General features: G+C 53.9%; 2 protein-coding genes across 3 annotated transcripts; both read left to right on the forward strand.

The window, feature by feature from the left end:
• The first annotated feature begins 4,846 nt into the window (after nt 1-4,846).
• BST2 (bone marrow stromal cell antigen 2) lies at nt 4,847-7,957 on the forward strand. The gene is made up of 5 exons (XM_086698686.1): nt 4,847-5,823; nt 6,615-6,690; nt 6,973-7,033; nt 7,273-7,404; nt 7,639-7,957. Exons 1-4 carry the CDS (start codon nt 5,578-5,580, stop codon nt 7,391-7,393), a joined length of 504 nt encoding a protein of 167 aa, XP_086554812.1. The 5' UTR covers nt 4,847-5,577; the 3' UTR covers nt 7,394-7,404; nt 7,639-7,957.
• A 6,946-nt stretch (nt 7,958-14,903) lies between these two features.
• CCDC194 (coiled-coil domain containing 194) lies at nt 14,904-19,603 on the forward strand. Of its 2 annotated transcripts, XM_086698684.1 has the most exons (6): nt 14,904-15,340; nt 16,424-16,520; nt 16,927-17,059; nt 17,632-17,778; nt 17,993-19,189; nt 19,437-19,603. In XM_086698684.1, exons 1-5 carry the CDS (start codon nt 15,017-15,019, stop codon nt 18,003-18,005), a joined length of 714 nt encoding a protein of 237 aa, XP_086554810.1. In that variant the 5' UTR covers nt 14,904-15,016; the 3' UTR covers nt 18,006-19,189; nt 19,437-19,603. The 2 variants fall into 2 exon arrangements, with proteins under 2 accessions (XP_086554810.1, XP_086554811.1); XM_086698685.1 differs by having other exon boundaries at nt 17,632-19,189.
• The last annotated feature ends 1,508 nt before the right edge of the window (nt 19,604-21,111 follow it).

A 21,111-nucleotide genomic window follows, 5' to 3' on the forward strand; every position in this document is an offset into this window, starting at 1 on the left:
GGCCGGCGCGCGCAGCCGCAGTGGAGCCCAGCCCACCGCGCTTCCTTTCTCCGCCACCGCGCGGCGTGCCGGTCACACCGGCCAGCATTTTCGGGGCGTCCCCATACTCACACGACAGTCCACAAGCATCTGACATACGAGCCATGCCCCCCCCTCCCCCATCCCAAACGGGTCGATGGCCAACTCCGGGTTGTCCCTGCAGGTGCCTCTGTCCCAAGGCCCATTGTTCTGGTCTCCTGGCCGCCTTCTAGCTGTTGTCTCCCCACCTCCGGAGCTGGGGAGCTGCCCGGGTGAGATCTGAAACGGGCCCCAGACCCGGAGGGCAGGGAGGGACCGAAGAAAGAGGCAGGCAGCTCCAGATCGTAGGAAGCAGGTTAAATAAGGAGGGAAACTCCCTCATGAGGCTTGTCTGGGGAGGCAGCGGGGTGGGTAACTCTCTTCGCCCGCCCACCAGAATCTTAAAAAAATTTTTTTTTCAACGTTTATTTATTTTTGGGACAGAGAGAGACAGAGCATGAATGGGGGAGAGGCAGAGAGAGAGGGAGACACAGAATCGGAAACAGGCTCCAGGCTCTGAGCCATCAGCCCAGAGCCTGACGCGGGGCTCGAACTCACGGACCACGAGATCGTGACCTGGCTGAAGTCGGACGCTTAACCGACTGCGCCACCCAGGCGCCCCGTGCCCACCAGAATCTTAAGGGTTTCTACAAGAGACCTCAACACGGATACAGATGGATGGGCTCAACAACACCTTGCTCTCTCTCAAGGTTGTGTCCTTGAGGTGGTTCCTAATGTGGGAAAAATGGGCAGAAGGTACATGCCAGGGATAGGGGAGGGGGCGAGAAGCCTCCAAGTGCCTGGGTCCGGCTCATCGGTCAACCAACCCGCACATCTTCTCCGTGACCTTCCCCAGTGTGAAACGTGCTTTGAATGCCAACATTCAGCCCTGGGGCCGAGTGAGAGGCCGGGACTGAGAAGCTGGTGCTGACTGAACCGTGGACCCCGGGCAGTGGCCGCAGCGGGTGGGGGCCACCTCAGAGCCGGCCTGCCCTGTGGCAGGGGAAGGCCTGAGAGCCAGGGACGGGAAGTGGCTGGAAGGACACAGGCGCGTCGGACACGTGGAGAGACGAGCATCCTCTGGATTCCTCTTTAGGGAAAGTGAGAGTCAGGGAGACACATATCCCCGGGGACCCACTAACCACATCCCTGGGAATTCGGTCTAAGGAAAGAACACACTGGATCCACAACTTATCAAAGGATGACACGGACAGACGGACAGACAGGGCAGTGGGGAGAAGTCGAGCGCTGAGCCCAGTGCCTTTTCACTTGCACCTTGCCCCTGTCCTCAGAGCAGCTGGGGACAGCCGCGGTCACAGCCATCCTACAAGCAGGCAGGCCCGGCGGGTGCAGGAGCTGGCCCAGGGCCAAGCGGGCCGGGCCCAGCGGCCTCCCAACCTGTACCAGGACCGGGCCAGGGCTTCTCCTCCGGGGTCGTTCTCTGCGGCGGGGCCGTCCTGAGCGCGGGAGGGCACTGACCAACATCCCTGGTCTCCACCCACCCGATGCCAGTAGTGCCCCTCCAGTCAACCCTAATATGAAGTTTGTGACAATCAAAACTGTCCCCAGGGGCGCCTGCGTGGCTCAGTTAAGCATCCGACTGGATTTCGGTTCACAGTTTGTGAGTTCGAGGCCTGCATCTATCTCTGCACTGACAGGTGGAGCCTGCTTGGGATTCTCTCTCTGTCCCTCCCCTGCTTGTGCTGGCTCGCTCTCTCTTTCAAAATAAAGCAATAAACTTAAGAAAAAACAAAAACAGAAAACTGCAGACAACGCCAAATGTCCCCTGGGGGCAGAACTGCCCCCTGAGTGAGGACCCTTGGGCCAGCGCCTTCCTACCAGGCTGGAGAGGACCCACCCAGGGCTATGCACAACTGAAAACACCTCAAAAGTAAGGCATTTAGTCAGCTCAATGAAATACTTGTGTAGTTTAATGAACAGAAATAAAACACCTGAGGGGCCCCTGGGCGGCTCAGTTGGTTAAGTGCCAGACTTCAGCTCAGGTGATGATCTCACAGTTCGTGGGTTCGAGCCCCGCGTTGGCCTCTGTGCTGACAGCTCGGGGCCTGGAGCCTGCTTCCGATTCTGTGTCTCCCTATCTCTCTCTGCCCCTCCCCTGCTTGTGCTCTGTTTCTCTTTCTCTCTCTCAAAAATAAATACACATTTTTTAAAAATTAAAAAAAAAAACAAAACAGCTGAGTGAAGGGAGCAGGATTGAGGATGACCTTAAGAAGTTTTTTTCGGGGCACCTGGGTGGCTCAATCGGTTAAGCGTCTGACTTTGGCTCAGGTCATGATCTCGCTGTTCGTGAGTTCAAGCCCCACGTAAGGCTCTGTGCTGACAGCTCAGAGCCTGGAGCCTGCTTCGGATTCTGTGTCTCCCTCTCTCTGCCCCTTCCCCACTCAATCTCTCTCTCTCAAAAATAAAGAAATGTTTAAAAAAATTTTTTTTAATAAAAAAGTTTGTTTCTTCAGTGTCCCTACATTATCCTGTCAAGATTAAGCACAAAAAGTGGCATCTGGGTGGCTCAGTCGGTTGAGCATCCAACTCTTTTTTTTTTTTTTTAATTTTTTTAATTTTTTTTTCCACGTTTATTTATTTTTGGGACAGAGAGAGACAGAGCATGAACGGGGGAGGGGCAGAGAGAGAGGGAGACACAGAATCGGAAACAGGCTCCAGGCTCCGAGCCATCAGCCCAGAGCCTGACGCGGGGCTCGAACTCACGGACCGCGAGATCGTGACCTGGCTGAAGTCGGACGCTTAACCGACTGCGCCACCCAGGCGCCCCCCAACTCTTCTTAAATTAAATGTTTTTATTTATTTATTTTGAGAGAGAGAGAGAAGGGGGGGAGGGGCAGAGAGAGAAGGAGAGAGAATCCCAAGCAGGCCCTGTGCCATCAGCTCAGACGCGGGGCTTGATCCCAGGAAGCGCAAGATCATGACCTGAGCCACACTGAGAGTCAGATGCTCGAGCGACTGATCCACCCTGGTGCCCCTGAGCATCTGACTCGTGATCTCAGCTCAGGTCTTAATCTCAGGATCGTGAGTTTAAGCCCCATGTTGGGCTCCATGCTGGGTATAGAGGAAGGAAGGGAGGAAGGAAGGATGGAAGGAAGGAAGGAAGGAAGGAAGGAAGGAAGGAAGGAAGGAAGGAGAGAGAGAGAGGAAGAAAGAAAGAAAGGAAGAGGGGGAGGGAGGGAGGAAAAAGAAAGAAAGGGAGGGAGGAAGGAAGAGAGAGGAAGGAAGGAAGGAAAAGATTAACCACAAAAAGAAAAAGTCCTGTTTGTGCTTCTCCCTCCTGCCCAGGATGTGGGCTTAGGCATGGGCTGCACACCCTGACTTCCTTCCACAGGGCACCGCACCGAAAGGAGGCAGAGAGTAACTTCACAGTGGAGACACCTGACGGAGGCCACCTCAGCCCGGTGGTCAAGGTCAACATCGTAGTGAAAAGTCACGCTGACGGCATGTGCCCTGGACACAGTGCGCCAAGAAGGACACCTCACCCCTGCGGTCCTCCCCCAAACTGTCACCCCAGGCCAACCATGGAAAAACACCAGACAAATCCCAACTGGGGAGCATCTTACAAAAACACCTGACCAGTCCTCAAAACTGTCAAGGTCATCAAGAGCAAGAAAGCCCGAAACAGTTTTTCAGCCCAGAAGAGCCTAAGGAGGTGTGGCAACTAAATGTAACCTGGGGTCCTGGGTCCGAAAGAGGACATTAAGAAAAACTGAGGGAATCTGAATAGTGTATAGACTTTAGTTACTAACAATGTAAGACGTTAGTTATCAGTATTGGTTCAGTCATTATAACAGAGGTGCCATAGACATGGAAGATGTTAAAAGGAGGAGAAACTGGAATTGGAGCATATGGAACATTTTTGTACCGTCTTCGCTATTTTTCTGCAAATCCAAAACTATTCTAAGATAAAATGATCCTTTAAAAAAAAAAAAAAAAGTAACAAAGCTAAAATCAGAAAAATGGCAGCCCGTTTCCACTGGAATTTTAGAGGGAAAAACTTACTGTTTGCCAGGGCCAGGGCCAGAGCAAGGGGAGTAAGGCACTCGCGTCAGCTGCAGAAATTAAGGGCGCACCAAAAGGTTCTATTATCAATCACACCCATTTTACAGCTGCAGAAACCGAGGCTGAGAGGAAATCACTCGCCCAGGTCCTACAAGGGCTCTTCGCCCACAACCTCGGCCTCTGACCTGCAGTTGTGGTCCCGAGCCGACCCCAAAGTTTGAAGGCCAGCGCAGGGCAAAGTCAGCTTTGCCAAGGGTCACGTGTTTGCACTTAGGGGCCTGGCCAGGGTGGGAGACCCCTCCTCAAGGCGCTTCAGCAAGATCCCCCCCCATTCTTTGTTATTTGGCTGCTGAGTCCGGCCCCTTCTGAGGCCTCTCCCTGGACCCCCGACACTCCCCGGGCACTTTGGGTTCACCGTATCCCAAATGGACCAGGTTGTCTTTCCTCAGAATGGCCGTATTTCTGTGTTACCCACCTTTCTTCCTGCCCCGCATCCGTTGAGCGCCTACTGGACACCGAAGCACTTTGCTAGAAACTCCTCACTGGCCCCTACTGACGAGGCTGCTCCTGTTATTGCCCCACTTTACAGATGACAAAATGGAGGTTCAGAGGGTTTACTTGGTGCCCTGGGATAGAGAGGCAGAATCTAGAAGTCGGAGCCTATTTCCTGCTGGAGCCAGGACAGGGACCTGGGCGACTTTATTTGTTGGCTGTGGCGGCCCCTGGTGGCCAAGTTGAGAACTGCGGCCTGCGTGGGGGGCGGGGTCGGAGGATGGGGGGCACCCGGAGCCTCTCTGGGCTTGGGCTTTCATTTTCCCAGCCTCCAGTCCCTCCTCAGACACCCTGCATGGTTTCCTATAGTCCCCTCGGTGGGCCCGGGGACGCTAAGTGAGCCCCGGCTGGGTCATCACGGAGACCCCTAAACACAATATCCAGCCTGTTGAGTCAGAGCCAGGCCCTGCCCCCAGTCTTCCACACACCTCTCAGCCTCAGTTTCTCCGGCTTGAGGCTGAATCAACGGCAGCTTCTGCCTCCTCAGGTCCTGGTACACGTGAACAGCAGGCTGGCATGCACCAGACGCCCCGTAACTGCAGCTGTCACCCTCAGTTACCTGCAGGGGAGGTGCAGGAACTTGAGATGGGGTGCCCCAGGCAGCCCTAGCTCTCTGCCCACAGGAACTCAGTCGCGGACACCAAGCCAGAAAAGCTCAAGGTTTTAATTCAGCACAAATAACCCACCTCTTTCCTGGGAAATAGAAACTGAAAGCCAAACTTCTGCCTGCAAATACCCACTGGAGAGCCTCCAGGTCAAAGGATTCTCTCGAGCCTTTGTCATTGGCCAGGACGGCCGTTATGTTAATAAGGGGGCAGCCCCAGCCAATAGGACGTCCCAGCACCCCCCTAGCTCCTGCCCAAACTCACTCATTCAGGGGCAGATCTAGAGGAACCTGCTTTTTACCACTATTGGCCTGTGCCCAGGACTGACTACTCAGAGTCAATGGTGCCAGGTCGGAGTCTTGGGTGGCAGAGGTGGCTGGGGGGCTTCCTGATCCTGGCGGTGCTGGGTCTGTCCGTGGCCCTGGTCATCTTTGTTGTCAAGGCCAACAGCAAAGCCTGCAAGGATGGCCTCCTAGCAGAGGAGGAGTGTCACAGTGTCACCCGCCTCCTGAAGGTCCGGCTAGCCCAAGCCTGGGAAGGCTTACTGAGGACCGAGGTCGAGGCTGCCACCTGCAACAAGACTGTGGTAAGCTACTGCAGTTCCTGGAGAGCCCCCCCCCCCGTGCTTGGGTGGTCCCCACCGGTCTAGATGGAGATAAAGACAGACCTTGAAACTGCCCCTGGACCCTCATATAGGGACCTGAGTCCCAATAACCCCCCATCAGGCTTTGGGGACCTCTGAATTCTCTCAGCAGTGCTGGTATGGGGCAGGGCCTTAAAACTCCTTGGAGCATCCAAATCGGGTGTGTCAGTATCCTCGCTAGGATGTGCAAAAACCTCCAGCCTGCTGTGGGGGGGGGGCTAGAAACTCCTCTCGGCACCAGTCCTGTATAGCAGAGATCCCATCTAGGGGTTGGGATGGGAAGGGGCTCTTTATACATCCACTGAATGAGAGAGAGACTTTGAAACTTTCATTTGGGTCCCGATATGGGGGACCTTGAAACTCCCGCTGACGTCTAACTTGGGCTCAGAAATCCCCCTGTGTTCTGGGCTAGAGGGGACCTCTAAATCTTGGGCAAAAAGAGGTCTAGGAGTTTCTCCTAGGGTTTGGGCATAGGGAGCCTCCAAATTCCCACGTTGGGGGCCTCAAACCCCCTATTTCGAGGATCACATCCTTAGCGGCCCTGGGAGGATGGGAAGTTGTGGCCATATTTGGAGGCGGGAGACTGGGGTGCAGGGAGGATCGGAGGTGAATCTGAAAGGGGTTTGGACCTGGACCCCTCTGAACCTAGGGCCTGGGGAGGGAGTCTGGGGCTCTGGTCAGCAGCCCCCCCTCTAGGCCAGAACCCCAGTCTCTAGCCCTCCCCTCTGTCCCAGGTAACCCTGATGGCTTCCCTGGAGATGGAGAAGGCCCAGAGCCAGGAGTGGCTCGCGAAAGGGGAGGAGCTTCGGGGTGAGAAAGCACAAAGCTTTCCAAGGAGGCGGATTCGGAGGGATGGGTGAAGTATTGAAGAAGAGGGGAGAGGGAGGGCCCCAGGGTTGGGGTCGCTAGGGAGCTGCCAGAAAAACCCAGTGGAGGGTGTGAAAGGAGGACCTCAGGTTTCCAAGATGGGGTGGCATGGGGGCGGGGCGGAGGCGGTCTTAGGTCCCCTGATGGAGCCCGGTGAAGGACGGTGCCACTGTGCTGACAGGTTCCCCCCCCCCACCCCACCCCGCCGTTTCTCTCCCACCTTAGGAGAGATCGAGGAGTTGAAGCACAAGCTGCAGAACGCTTCGGTGGAGGTGGAAAGACTGAGGTTGGCGCCACGCCCCCCCGACCACGCCCCTTCCACCCGCCTGTCCTACCCCGAGACCCCGGACCCCCTTTGCACGCAAAGTTTGAATCCCATCCTTGTCCCTCTGGTCCTACAAGCTCACTCTCCTCCCCACTGACTTGGTGCGGGGGGAGAGGGGAGATTCTGAGGGGCGACGAGGCTAGAGCTGGTGGCAATCAGTCCCGGGCGGTTGCCTGAGTCGTGCCCACATCTTCCCCCAGAAAAGGGACTGAGACCTCGAGCAAGAAAAAGGAAATCGCGTCTGCCAGCTCCTTGAAAGCGCTCAGCCCCTTGGTGGTCTCTGTGCACCTGCTCCTGGCCTTCGTTGCTCTGCTGGCCTGAGGTCCCTGCGGGTAAGAAGGGGGCGGCCTGTGGTAGAAGAAAGCTGGGGACGGAAAGGAGGGAGTCCAGGATGAGCCAGGATTTGGGGAGGCGGCCTGCCTGCACAGGGAGGGGTTTGGGGGAGGGAGAGAGAGCTCACTGAGTGAGGAGGAGGCCTGGGGCCCCGAGGTGAGGCTTAGGGAGGGGGCGGGGCGTCTTTTGTTCCCTTTCAGTCCACCCTGAGTCCCTCTTATGATGCCTCTTAGGCCACAGTCTGGACTGGTCCGTTCCTGCTCTGCTTTTCCCTTGGAGGCTTGACCTGACCTGACCGGTTCTGAAGAGGGGGGGGGGGGGCAGGCAGCAGCTGGAGGTACACGGAGAAGCCTTGAGGTTGGACAAGCAGGGGAGCTGGCCCAGGGCTGCCTCCCCCTCGGGCCTCCCCGCCCCCTCCCCCTTGCAGCGCTGGGCAGGGCATGGGATGGGGAGACCTGCTTCTTGCTGTCACGGTTTCTGGAAGCTCACTGTCCTCTGAGGTCTTTGACCTCCTTAAAAAGTAAACACCCCTTCCGGGGAGAAAGACATTGCTCTGAAGTTCTTGGAGTGCCATTGTGGCACCCCACTGCGTCTGGGGCCTGTCCTGCAGGCAAATGTGGACACCCACAGACATCCACACCAAATGCTGCTCCAGAATGTTCCCAGGAACCCCTTGGGTTTGGGCAGGCAGCGTCCCACCGCCTCCCTGGCCCTCCTCAGTGGGACTGTCTTAAAGGACTGTATGTACACCCTCACCAGCTGTGCGTGGGGCAATCTATTCTTGCTCTCCTATCTACTCTCACTTCCTCACTGGATCTTCCGAGGCGTGTCCCAGTAAAGAAACCAAGGCTGTGACGGGGGACATCCTTTTGTACTTTCCAATCCCATCCCACAGAAAATTCGGGGCTGGTACTCAAACCTAGATCTGCAGACGCACACACGCCAGGTCTTTGTCACAAGGCTCGCCCCCGCCCCAAACTCCTATTCATCCTGCAGTGCCCCACTCTGGGAACCCCTCCTACAGAGAGTCCCTCTGCTTCTTCAACATTGAGAGCTGGTGTCCCGATAGACTCTTCATCTGCTTTCTGGGATCCTCGCAGGCTCTACAAAGCCTTCCTCCTCTGTGACCTCCCTTTCTCCAAGTTCTGCTGGAATCCCAACCGTTGTCCAGGCAGCTTCCTGCCCTTGGCACAGGAGCCAGGACCTTTGTGTCTATCGGCACTGCTGACTTTTGAGCTGGATTGTTCTCTGTGGTGCCGGGGGATCTTGAACAAAGCCCCTGGCCTCCATCCACCAGATGCCTGTGCCCCTACCCCCGGGCAGCGACGACACAGATTGCCTTCGGGCATTACCAAGTTCCCCGTGGGGGTGCAGACTCCCTTCCTGTGAGAACCTCTGCTCTAGAAGCGGAGATTCTGGTCTTCCTCATCTCTTGTGTCCCCAGCTCGCAGGAGGGCTCAGGAGGTTGCTTTATGATGGCCAAGTCATTTCACCCATGTGGAATGAGAAAGTGCCTGGATTTGCTCGGGATTTCTCAGCTGCTCAAGCAATCGAAACTCCCGATGCCCAGAAGCAAACAAACCCTTCTCGCGGGACCCGGGGCCTCCCCCCACCTGTTACCGCAGCCCATCGCCGGACGGGCTCACATTCAAGAGACGAGTTTTGATTGGAAAGGAGTATGAGTCTCGTTCTGGAGGCCGGCCACCTGGGGAGAAGGCCGACTCTTGTCCAAAAGGCAACTCCGAGAGGTTTCTGCCCGGCCCAGAGATTTTTAAAGGGATTGAGGACACAATCAGTTAAGGGAGTGCAGGGGCCTGTGACAATTCTTAATTATGTGCCATCTCGATGGTGCCAGCTACAGACCTTGCTAGTGTGGTGCTCAGAGGTTGTGCAAGGGATCCTGGTTCCTTGGTGCCCCGGGGGGGTGGAGGGGAGCAGGGGAGGTGCTAGAGGGTTTGGGTCCTTGGTGCCCAGGGTGGTGCAGAAGCGCTCTGTTCTTTCTGGGAAAGAACGCATGATCTATAAATATACAAAGAAAGCCTTAGTTAATCATTCACATGGGCTCAGCATTCTCTTGCAAAAATTTAATGACTACTAGGATGGCCTGCGGGCCCACCCACCTCTGTCCTCAACTCCCGCCCCCAGAGCTGCGTTTCGATGATAAAGGGGGGCAGGCTTGCCCAACATGATGGACTCAACCTGTTCAGAACATTTCTCCTCCCAAGCCCCTATACGTGGCTGAGTATAAACTTCTCTCCTTCCTAAAGACGCCCCTGTAGGGGCCAAGATGGGTCACTTTGGCAGGAAGACTATTTTGAGATAAAAAGCAATCACGCGGCGCCTGGCTGGCTCCATCAGGAGAGCACGCGACTCTTGGCCGCGGGCTCGTGATTTCGAGGCCCACGTCAGGCGTAGAGCCTACTTGAAAAAAGAAACTAAAATAAAAATAAAAAGCAATCAGGGGCGCGCGGGTGGCTCAGTCAGTGAAGCGGCCAACTTCGACTCGGGCCATGATCTCACGGTTTGTGAGTCCGGGCCCCACGCTGGGCTCTGTGCTGACAGTGCGGGCGTCTGCTTGGGATTCTCTCTCCCTCTCTCTCTCTCTCTCTCTGCCCCCCCACTTGCGCTCTCGCTCTCAAAAGAAATAAAGAGACTTTAAAAATAAATAAATAATAAAAAGCAATCAAAGCCCAGCAGATTCAGGAAAAGCTCTGTCCTCCCCCCCCCACCCCCACCCCCGCAACTGCCTAAAAAGAATTTAAATAGAGAACCCGCTCCAGAAAGAGAGCTATCACCACAGATGAAAACATCATACTAGATGTGATGTTCACTAGATGTGGTAGACAGGAACTGAGCAAGGCCTCTTTGACCCGAAATCCTCTGTGTGCCATTGTTTCTGAGTGGCCCAGTGCCGGAAGCCAAGCTCTCCAACCAGCCTGATGGCAGGGCCCGGGCGGTGGACGGATCGGTGGACGGATCGGGACTGCACGGCGGCCCACGGACAGTGAAGCTTCTTGTCCCCCACCAATGAAAGTACCTGGGGATTTGTCGGTTGGGGAATTGCCCGCGACACGCCCCCCCTTCCCCCCGGGAAGAGAACCATTGGGGAAAGAAACAAGATTCCGCAGGGAAATTATGCCGCCCCACATGCAGCCCTTGCCACCCCCTATAAAGACTCCTCTGCCTAAAGGAAGGATAGCCTCCTACATTTCCCAGCCGAGGAGGGGGACAAATGGGTTCGAAATCCCCACTCCGGCGACAAAGGAATGTATCCGTGGATACAAGTTACTCCAACCCCTAGGCCCACTTGGCCCCCAGGAGGCATTCCAGGTGATAGAAGGACCTGGTGGGTTGAGGTACAGAATGGTTCATTAGTTCCTAGGTATCCGTTGTCTCTCTGGGAGCGCATAAGGCGTGGGTTCCCAGGGCCCTCTTGGCTCCCTCCCGGCACCCCAGACCAAAGCGAATACTTCCGTTCCTTGTACCGCAAATGGTTCAAAAGAACAATCAAGAAGTCATGTCCTTGTAAACGCTCCATTTGAGGCGCTAAATGACCTCTGAGTGTCGAGAGCTAGATGACCTTTCGTGAAAACGGCAAAGCAAATGCTTTAGAGACCGTAGATAAGCGAAGATACGTAATGAAAGCAGTATGAAGAAATCAACCAATAAGCAAAGGGCAGGAGGGAACGTTACAGGAAAATAATCATGACGTTCCTTAACGGGTGATTGCACAAAGGGACGTTTCTAGAATTAGGTCACGCCGAGAAACAGAGAACGCGCGCTACACGGAAATCGCTAACAAACATAATGCCACGTTCGCCACAATAAAGCGGCCAGTCTTAACACGCTGCTGTTGTCTGCATCCATTTGTTATTTTCGCCGACGCCGTTCATCCTTCGGGAACCCCTGCACCTGCTGGGGCTGGACCCCGGCAGCCCAGCACATATTTGTTTACTAAACGTTCACTCTTTTTCATCTTCCTGTGACTTGTGTTCCTTCCCTTTGAAGTCCCAGACCCCTACCCTCCTCCTCTCTTCAGTTCAGAATGACTTCTAGGGGCACCTGGGTGGCTCAGTCGGTAAAGCAGCCGACTTCAGCTCAGGTCATGATCTTGCGGTCTGTGAGTTCGAGCCCCGCGTCGGGCTCTGTGCTGACAGCTCAGAGACTGGAGCCTGTTTCAGATTCTGTGTCTCCCTCTCTCTCTGACCCTCCCCTGTTCATGCTTTGTCTCTCTCTGTCTCAAAAATAAATGTTAAAAAAACAAAAAAAAAAAAGAACGACTTCTATACCCGGGACGCCAGGGTGGCTCAATCAGTTAAGACTCCAACTCTTGATTGCGTCTTAACTCAGTCAGTTAAGGGTCCAACCCAGCTCAGGTTGTAATCTCACGGGTTTGCGAGTTCGAGCCCAGAGTCAGGCTCCGTTTTGACAGCGCAGAGCCGGCTGGAAACTCTCTCTCTCTGTCCACCTCCCCGCTCTCCCTCTCTCTCTCAAATAAATAAACAAACTTAAAAAAAAAAAGGCATAGAATGACATAGATACCTGATTTTGCCTGGCTTTGGAATTTCCCTGTGTGGATTCCCCATATGTATGAAATTAAACTTTATGTTCTCTTGTTACTCTGTCTCGTGTCAGTTTGATTCTTAGTCTGGCTAGAAAGATGTAGAAGGGGGCAGGAAATTCTTACTCCCTGATAGCCCCCTTTTTTCCCTCACTGGCTGTGACTCAGCGGGGCCCTGAGAAGTCAGTCTTGCAAGTCTGTGGGGTTCCGGCTCCAGCAGGAATCTCCCAGTGGTCAGCGGCTGCTTTGTGACCCTGCTCTGCGAACAGGCCTCTCTGGGCTCTGGTTTCTTTCATGTGGAATGGGGGCAACGGGGAAGGGAGGACACTGAGCTTCTAGTTCACAGTCTCCACTCAGCTCACATTTCACATTTACTGCATAACTACTGTGTGCCAGGCCCTCGCAGTGACAGTGATAAGGACACGTGCGTGGGCTTTGCTTTTAGGAGCTCACCCAGTCCGGTGGCGGAGGTGATGTGCTTTTTGGAGTGGTGAGCGTCCGGAGCTGAACGGCCAAGAAAGAACTCTTGAAGACGTCTTTGGTGCAGAAAGGTGACCTCATTAAAGCACAGGGACAGGACCCGCGGGCAGAAAGAGCCCACACTGGGGTTGTGAGGAGTGACTGATTATATACTATGGAGTGGGGGGAGGTAAAGGCAAAAGAGAGTCCTTTAAAAGGACTTTCACAGGCTAACGAGGGCTTTTTTGTTTTTTAATTTGGAGAGAGAGAGAGAGAGAAACCCAAGCAGGTTATTCTGAGCTGTCAGTGCAGAGCCCCATGGGGGGCTTGAACTCATGAGCTATGAGGTCATGACCTGAGCTGAAACCAAGAGGTGACTTGCCCAACCGACTGAGCTCCCCAGGGCCCCCCAAAGAGGACTCTTAAGATACCAGAGGCCTTGCTATTGTCAGGCTGAGGTTGTGTTTCCTCTAGTAAGGCATTAACATTAAGACAGTAGGAAGTTCCGGGAGAAATGTTTCACTCTGAATTTGCCTCAAGTATTTGTCAATGGGCTGCAGGTTATAAGGAAACTGAATTTTATTTACCATTTCCTTCCTGCCTTTGTTCCCCACCTCACTGTGGAGGAGAGGGTGGTGTTGGGGCTCCAGGAAACGGAGTCTACAGTCTACGGGTTTCTGGAGATTAGGCTGTTGATCAGATTGCCTTTTTCTTGTAATTCACTAAGACATCCGTAAACCGATGGGGACTCCCGTCCTGCAGGACTGTGATCTCTAGCAGTTAACCATCAGGTTTTCCCATTCCTTTGTTCTTGGGCAACCGGGGGTGCCCGAGGAATGTCACCCGTGTCCCACCCTGGGTTGTTGGGGGCGGGGGGGCGGGTTGCAGGGTGTCAGCGTGCCTTATGCTCCCTCGTCGGCTGGGAATCGAACACCTAAAATGCAAAATTACAGGAAGAGCAGAGACAGTCGAAAGGGGCCTGAGTTAGTGATGAGGAGGAAGGATCAGGTACTCCTGGCTGCCTTAAAGCGAAGAGAAAGAGAAAGCCTGATGGTTAACTGCTAGAGATCTCAGTCCTGCAGAGCGGGAGTCCCCATCGGTTTACAGATGTCTTAGTAAATTACAAGAAACAGGCAATCTTATCAACAGCCTAATCTCCAGAAACCCGTAGACTCCGTTTCCTCGAGCCCCAACACCACCCTCCCCTCCGTAGCGAGGTGGCGAACAAAGGCAGGAAGGAAATGGTAAATAAAATTCAGTTTCCTTATAACCTGCAGCCCATTGACATACTAGAGGCAGGCAGAGTAAGACATTTCTACAGAACTCCCTACTGTCTTCATGTTAATGCCTTACTAGAGGAAAAAACAACCTCGGCTTGACAATAGCCAGGCCTGTGGTATCTTGGGAGCCCTCTTTAAGCACGTGGAAGTCATTCTAGGTGTTGTTAGGAAAACGCCGTTTATTTACTGTTTAGTAAAACTTTAGTAAAGCTTCAGTCGTGAGACCCTTCGGATGTATATCAGGGGCCATGTGCTTGGAGTATGATTGCCAGCATAGACTTGGGGGCTAAGGATATAGGAGGTTTGCGAAGGAATTTTTATGTGTTTAAGGAGACTCACAGGATCCTGGGGGGTCAGGATAATGTTAAGTCAAGATTCTCTTTTGCCCCCAGCAAAGTGTCATCATCAAGGCAGCTGAGCTCCTAGAGGAAGGTCACTCTGCCTGTTTCAAGGGCTCGCCAACGGGCCGCAGGCAGTAAGGGAATTTAATTTTTCATTTGCCTTAGTTTCCCACATCGCCGGGGCAAGCACTTAAACCCCCCCTTACGTCTCGATGAGGGTGATTTTAGGGCTCCAGGAAATGGAGTCTATAGGCTTCTGGAGATTAGGCTATGGACAAGACTGCCTTTTTCTTGCAGTTTATTAAGTTCCCCACAAACTGAAGGAGACACCTGTCCTGCATGGCTGTGATGTCTATAAGCCAACCACTGGTTTCTCTTTCCTTTCCTTTGTTCTTGGGCTCGAGGTAAACGGGGCTGGAGCTGATTTACAGTGTCAGATCGCCCCCTGGCTGCCTAGTGGAGAAGGGGCTGGGAGTTGGGACCCATCCCCTCCAGCGTCTCACCCTCTCTGGCCCTCGCAGCCAGTCCCAGAAAGTGTGGCAGCTTGAGCCAGGCAGACCTCCGTCGGTCGTGTAGCCTCGCGTCTTTCAGCCTCAGTTTTTCCACGAAAAAACCCTTGCCGTGGGCCCCGCATGCAAATGGGCGCTTTGTGAGGATGGGCTCACATGGTTCCCACTAAGCCCGATGGGGCAGGAGCCAGAGCACCCCCACTTCAGTGGGGGAGACTGAGGATGAGAGGACAGCACGTGCTGTGCTGGGCACATGCGATGCGGAGGCAGAACTGGAACCCAGGACCCCCAGTCCGGTCCTGGGCGCGGGTAGCCTAGGCTGGCCCCTGGCGGGGGTCCAGCCCCTCCCAACGCACTCGGGAAGCCACGGCCGGGCAGGGCGGAGCCGTGGGTGTCCCTGGCGCCCCAAGGTGCCAATTAAATGCTCGTGGCTGTCTGGGGCCAGAGCTGTGGACGGAGGCATGGCCGAGCTGGGCCCAGAGCCGGGACGCGCCTGGCGGGTGCTAGCCCTGTGCGGGGCTGCGGTGTTTCTGGCGGCCGCGGCAGCCGGCGGGGCCCTGCTGGCCTGGAATCTGGCCTCCTCGGCCTCCCGGGGACCTCGCTGCCCGGAGGCAGGTGCCAACGCCACGGCGCCCCCCAGGGACCTGGCGCCAGAGGTCGAGGAGCTGCGGCGCCAGCTGGCAGAGGCTACCCAACGCCAGGAGGCCCTGGCCAGACAGCTGAACCAGGCCAACCGTGTCCGTCGGGAGCTGGAGGAGGCACTAAGGGCCTGTGAGGGCCGCCAGGTAGGCGGGCAGGGTGGGAGACTGGGGAATCCGGAATCGGGGGAGGGGGCCTGCACACACAACCCCAGGGTTGCCCCCCACCCCCACCCCATGCATTCGTCTCCCTAATTCTTCACCCGAGAGTGGCACCGTCATCCCTTCCAAATCCTACTGGTTCCCCCTTAAGTCTCCCTGCTGACCAAGGAGGCCCCATGATTCTCTGCCATTTGCCTAGTAGATGGTGGTGGCTAGAAGCCCCAGACCCCTGAGTCCAGCTGGGGAGACCCTGTGCTAACCCTCCCCCTGGGTGCCCACTCAACCTCCCCCAGCCAGTGTCCAGCAGCCCTATTTCCAGAGAGGGACATTCATGTCACCTGTAATTAGGAGGCTAAAGTTGGCCTCTTGGGGGAGGTACTGGCCAGGTCCTCCCTTTTCCTCCACCCTTCACAAACTCTCTCTTAACCCTTCCCAGCCCTGGGCCTTGCAAAAGAACCATTCTCAAAGTCCCAATCTTTCATTTACTACTGTGGATCTCTGGGTACCAGGCCCAGCAGGGGCTGGGCAGTGTGAATTTTAGAAATCAAAACAGACCTCCACGCTTTACCTGCCTGCCTGAGGGAAGGGCCCCAAGCGGCCGAGGTCAAGCGCAGCCTGCTCTGGGTTCAAATTCTGGCTCTGCCCCTCAGTGGAAGATGTTCTGAGGCCAGGCCAGTTGTTTCGAAGAACGTCTCACAGAGGTGAGGAAGCATACTCCAGAAACCCAGTCATTGTCAGCCACCGGATTGGCTTGTGTTGGTTTGAAACCCCAGGGAGTCTCGATGTAGCTGGGACCGGACCGCAGAGCTAAACGGTTTCCACATTCGGTGGCTTGAGGTGGGCGGCGGGGTGGGGGTGGGGGGGGGGTGGGGGGGCCGGGCAGAGCAGCGGTCACCACTCGGAACCCCAGGCCACTTCTGTTTTACAACCACAGGAGCCCCAAAGGGCATTGCAAGTAATGCTCAGGGAACGGAGTCACCAGGGTCAGTTCAGTCCTCCCCAGAAAGAGGGGAGACTTCATTTCTCTCCTTACACCCCGCCCCTCCTTACTTCCTCTGCACTCCCCAGAGCCGGCTTCAGACCCAACTGATGACCCTGAAGACTGAGATCGAGGAGGCGAAGGCACAGGGGACCCAGATGGGGGCTGAGAACGGGGCGCTCACAGGTGTGTTGGGGCGCAAGGGGTGGCCAGGGCTAAGGGCGGGAGGGGCCTAAAAGGTTCCTAGTTATGCGAATGACATGCACAAGTGCAAACGTAATGTAAACGACACGCAAATAAACGCGAAACCTTACGAGGGAAATGCACGTCACACTCAAAGGCCACGCAAAGGTCAGAAACACAACGCAAATGCAACCAAATACGCAAACGCCACTTACACGGCTCCCAAAAGCAACACAAGCCTATGAAGAGCTCTGCAAATGACACGCAAAGGTCATGCAACCAGCGCACACACTGAATTCAAATAAGGCAAAGCTGCAAATAGGATGCAGACTGTAAAAAAACTCCCCACGCCGGCGTTAGGCGGGCGGGAGCGAGGTCTCGGACCTGACCGGGCTCCCTGGACCCGCAGAAGCGCTGGCGCGCTGGGAGGCGGCGGCCACGGAGTCTGCGCGGCGGCTGGACGAGGCACAGCAGCGCGCACGCGCGGCCGAGGCCGAGGGCGAAGCTTGCGCGGCCCGGGAGGCGGCGCTGCGCGAACGCGCGTGAGTGAAGGGCGGGGCCGGGGGCGGTGGACGGGCGTGGCGCGTGGCCAATGGCTGCGCAAGACTTCGTTCTTTCGGCCCAGCGTCGCCTGGTGGGGAAGGAGGGGAAGGGTCCCCGGGGATGGAGCAGCAGCCTGGCCGTGTGGGCGGGGCCTTGGGGTGTTGCGTGACAAGAAGGTCAAAGACGGGATCCTGGAGTTGGAACCTAGGGGTGGTCGAGGATGTAGGCTGTCTGGGGGCTGGACTCCCCAGGCTGGGGCCGGCACGGCACTCCGGAGGCATGAGTCCCTGGGGTCGGGCGCGCATAGAGGAAGGGCGAGGAGCGGAAGAGAAGGACGCAAGTAAAAGGAAGTACCGAGGGAGAGGACGGGGGTTCTGGAGGCTGAGCTCCTGGAAAAGGGGATGGGAGGCCCTGGGGAGGGGTCCCGGGAATGGCTGGGGGTGGAGAAAGGTTAGGGGAGCTGGGGATCTCTTGGGAGTGGGGTTCTCAGGAAAGATGGAAGAGTACTGGGGGGAGGGTCTCGGGGGCGGGGATCCAGGTGCTGATGGACCCCCTCCCCACTTCCTGTCAGTAAAGCCCTGGAAGCCGAGATGGGCCCCCAGCGCAGAGTGCCGCACCCCCGATCCCGCTCCGGGTCCCGACCGCGACCCAGCCCCCGCTCACGTTCTCGCCCAAGAACTTCGGGGGGCTGCCGGCGGCCGGCGCGGCGCGCTCGAGGGTGAGTCGGCCCCTAGCAGGATGAGGACCCGAGGCCGGGAGGGCACACAATGTGGCGGCCCTGCTGGGACCCGTATAGAGGTGTCCACGCTGGAGGAGATGCCCAGTCGACAGCCATCAACGCTCAGCTTTGGACCCAGGAGCCACTCTGAACGGAATCTACAGAAAGGAGACTCGACTCTCTCTCCCCAACCAACTAATGCTTTTTTTTACAGATGGGGAAACTAAGGCCCATTCGATGACCCAATGAGATAGTGCTGATTTGAGACTTCAGTCCCTTCTGATGACAGTGTTGCTTCATCCCACAGGCATGAAGAGTTAGGGTCCAGCCCTGGCTCAGGAGTGACCTGGAAGGGTCACTTCTCCTCTCTGGGCCTCAGTTTACCTTGTCTGTGTATCGAGTGATTAGAATCATGTTTGGCGAGCCAGCCTATCCTTGACAACACAGACCGACCAAGATGGCACAATGGGAAAACTACAGACCCCTCTAGCTATGAGGAGGGTACAGAAGTCCCAAATGGAATTTTAGCAAAAGAGAATTAAGCACCACATTTTTAAAATACATCACAACGAAGGGGCCTTATACCTGAGATGCAGGGATGGCTCAGTATTCAGAAGTCTGCTAATAAGATTTACCATGGTGATGGATCAAACGAGAAAAGTTCTGAAAAGGCCTCAAAATGAGGGCGAACGTGAGGATGACCACTGTGGAGTATTTAATATTGTTCTGGAGGTACTAGCCAACGCACTTAGAGAAGAAAAAGAAAGAAGGGGTATGGATAGTAGGAGAGTGGTGGGGAAACTATAGTTTGGATCGTGGGTAAGCCCTGTTTACATAGGTCAAAAATAATAGAAATACCAACAATTCCATATGGCTCAATTTCACATTAATTTCATCTTTTACCTTATATTCGACATACCTTCAGACTTACAGAAAAACTGGAGGATTAGTACAAAGAATTCCTGGATATTCTTTATCCAGATTCCACAAACATTAGTTACCACCTTTGCTTTATTCTTCTTCCTCTCTCTGAACCTCTTCTGAAAAACACACAGAAACGATGTCTCATTACCCATAACAGTTGAGTATGCATTTCCTAAAAACAAGGACATTCTCCCACATAATCACAGTACAATGATGAACATCAGGAAGTGGACATTGATAAAACACCATTATCTAATCTACAGACTTTAATCAGACTTTGCCAACTGTTCTCATAATGTCCTTTATAACAAAAGAATATCCTGGCTCACACATTGTATTTGTCAGGTCTTCTAGTTCTTTTAATCTGGAACATTTCTCAGTATGTCTTTGCCTTTTATGACGTTGGCGTTTTTTTAAAGGCCCAAGGCAGTCATTTTCTGGTGTCCTAATTTGGGTTTCTGTGATGTTTCTGTAAGATTAGTTTCAGGTTGCTGGGGCGCCTGGGTGGCGCAGTCGGTTAAGCGTCCGACTTCAGCCAGGTCACGATCTCGCGGTCCGTGAGTTCGAGCCCCACGTCAGGCTCTGGGCTGATGGCTCGGAGCCTGGAGCCTGTTTCCGATTCTGTGTCTCCCTCTCTCTCTGCCCCTCCCCTGTTCATGCTCTGTCTCTCTCTGTCCCCAAAATAAATAAAAACGTTGAAAAAAAAATTAAAAAAAAAAAAAGATTAGTTTCAGGTTGGCATTTTGGGCAGGAGAGCCTTGGAAGCAATTTAACATAATTTTACCTGCTGGTAGTATGGTTTTATATAGAGAAAACCCAAGAGAACTAACTGAAACTTTCTTAGGTCTATTTCATATAGTTACTTATCTCCAGGAATAAACTAATTTCCTTCTTATGTAAAGAGCTCTTATCAATTAATTTTTCAAAAAACAGCTCGATAGAAAAATGGACAAAGAATATAGACAGTCGTTTCATAGAAATATGCAAAAAAAAAAAAAAAAAAGCGACCAACCTCTTTCCTACAAAAGATTGGAAATTGAAATGACAAGGTGGTACCACTTTCTACCCATTAGTCTGGCAAATGAAAACGAGCAAATCGCAAAGTACCATGTGCTGGCACTGCTGTGGAGAAACAAGTAATCCCACGTGGTGCTAGTGAGAGAGCCCAGTGGTACAACCACTTGGAAGGGCAATTTTCTAGAACCTCTCAAAAGTTAAAGTGTATACATCCTTTGACCCATCAATTCCCCTTCTAGAAACTTTTCTACAACCATATTTACATGGGTACAAAATTACGGACCAGGGGCACCTGGCTGGCTCGGTCTGTAGAGCACACTCTTGATCTACAGGTTATGAGTTCAAGCCCCAGGTTGGGTGCAGAGCCTACTTATAAATAAATAAATAAATAAATAAATAAATAAATAAATAAATCAGATTGATGGACAAAATACAATGCAGAACCCTGGGTTGGATCCTGGCACAGAAAAACACTTAGTGAGAAGGTCAAATAAAGTCTAGAGTATAGGGGCGCCTGGGTGGCTCAGTCGGTTGAGCGGCCGACTTCAGCTCAGGTCATGATCTCTCGGTCCGTGAGGGCTGTGAGTTCGAGCCCCGCGTCGGGCTCTGTGCTGACAGCTCAGAGCCTGGAGCCTGTTTCGGATTCTGTGTCTCCCTCTCTCTGACCCTCCCCTGTTCATGCGCTGTCTCTCTCTGTCTCAAAAATAAATAAATGTTAAAAAATGTGTATTTAAAAAAAAAAAAGTCTAGAGTATAATTATTTTAATGCACTAGAGTTAATTTCTTAGTTTGGACAAATAAAATTTGGATGCCATGGTGTCAAAGAACTTGGCCATGGCAGAAGTTCAGTGACGGCTGTTCAGGGGCTCTGCACTATCTCTGCAACTGTTCTGTAAATCTAAAATTATTCCAAAAGAAAAGGTTTTACTTTTTAAAAAGAGACTAAAGGGGGGGGGGGGGCGGGACGAGGACATTTGTTATCACATTCTTGATCATTGTTAAAAATTGGAAACAACCTCAATGTCTTCCGGCTGGTGACTGTTATAAATGAGTGTCCATCCATCCATAGAGTGGGATACTATGCACTCTTAAAGGTGACAAAGCAAATCTCCTCCGAGATACATTAATGTAAAAAGCAGGAGAGTGATAATTGGTGTGCATTTTTCAAAATGCAGGGACGAAGAGAATTTTACCCAAATAACTCTGAAGGAAACACTGGTCACCGACTTCGGGGCAGGTAGTACCTGCTGAGAGCTAGGAGCGAGGGGGCTAGAGGGCTGGGCTGGGGTGGAGGGCTGGGGGGTGTGGGGGACAGTCTCTTGTTTCTCTGTATGCCCTTTTGTAAAGTTTGCATTTTTAAAATTTTTTTAATGTTTATTTTTGAGACACAAG

Source organism: Puma concolor, chromosome A2 (assembly GCF_028749965.1).
Source record: "Puma concolor isolate L17-30 chromosome A2, mPumCon1.1.hap2, whole genome shotgun sequence".
In the NCBI taxonomy this organism is placed as follows: domain Eukaryota; kingdom Metazoa; phylum Chordata; class Mammalia; order Carnivora; family Felidae; genus Puma; species Puma concolor.

Excerpts from the sequence above, each read along its gene's own strand:
- BST2 (XM_086698686.1), top strand. The coding sequence starts at position 5,578 with ATGGTGCCAGGTCGGAGTCTTGGGTGGCAGAGGTGGCTGGGGGGCTTC. Across the intron at positions 6,691-6,972 it reads GAAAGGGGAGGAGCTTCGGG|GAGAGATCGAGGAGTTGAAG; the intron begins GTGAGAAAGCAC and ends CTCCCACCTTAG. Across the intron at positions 7,034-7,272 it reads GTGGAGGTGGAAAGACTGAG|AAAAGGGACTGAGACCTCGA; the intron begins GTTGGCGCCACG and ends ATCTTCCCCCAG.
- CCDC194 (XM_086698684.1), top strand. The coding sequence starts at position 15,017 with ATGGCCGAGCTGGGCCCAGAGCCGGGACGCGCCTGGCGGGTGCTAGCC. Across the intron at positions 15,341-16,423 it reads GGGCCTGTGAGGGCCGCCAG|AGCCGGCTTCAGACCCAACT; the intron begins GTAGGCGGGCAG and ends TGCACTCCCCAG. Across the intron at positions 17,060-17,631 it reads GCGGCGCTGCGCGAACGCGC|TAAAGCCCTGGAAGCCGAGA; the intron begins GTGAGTGAAGGG and ends ACTTCCTGTCAG.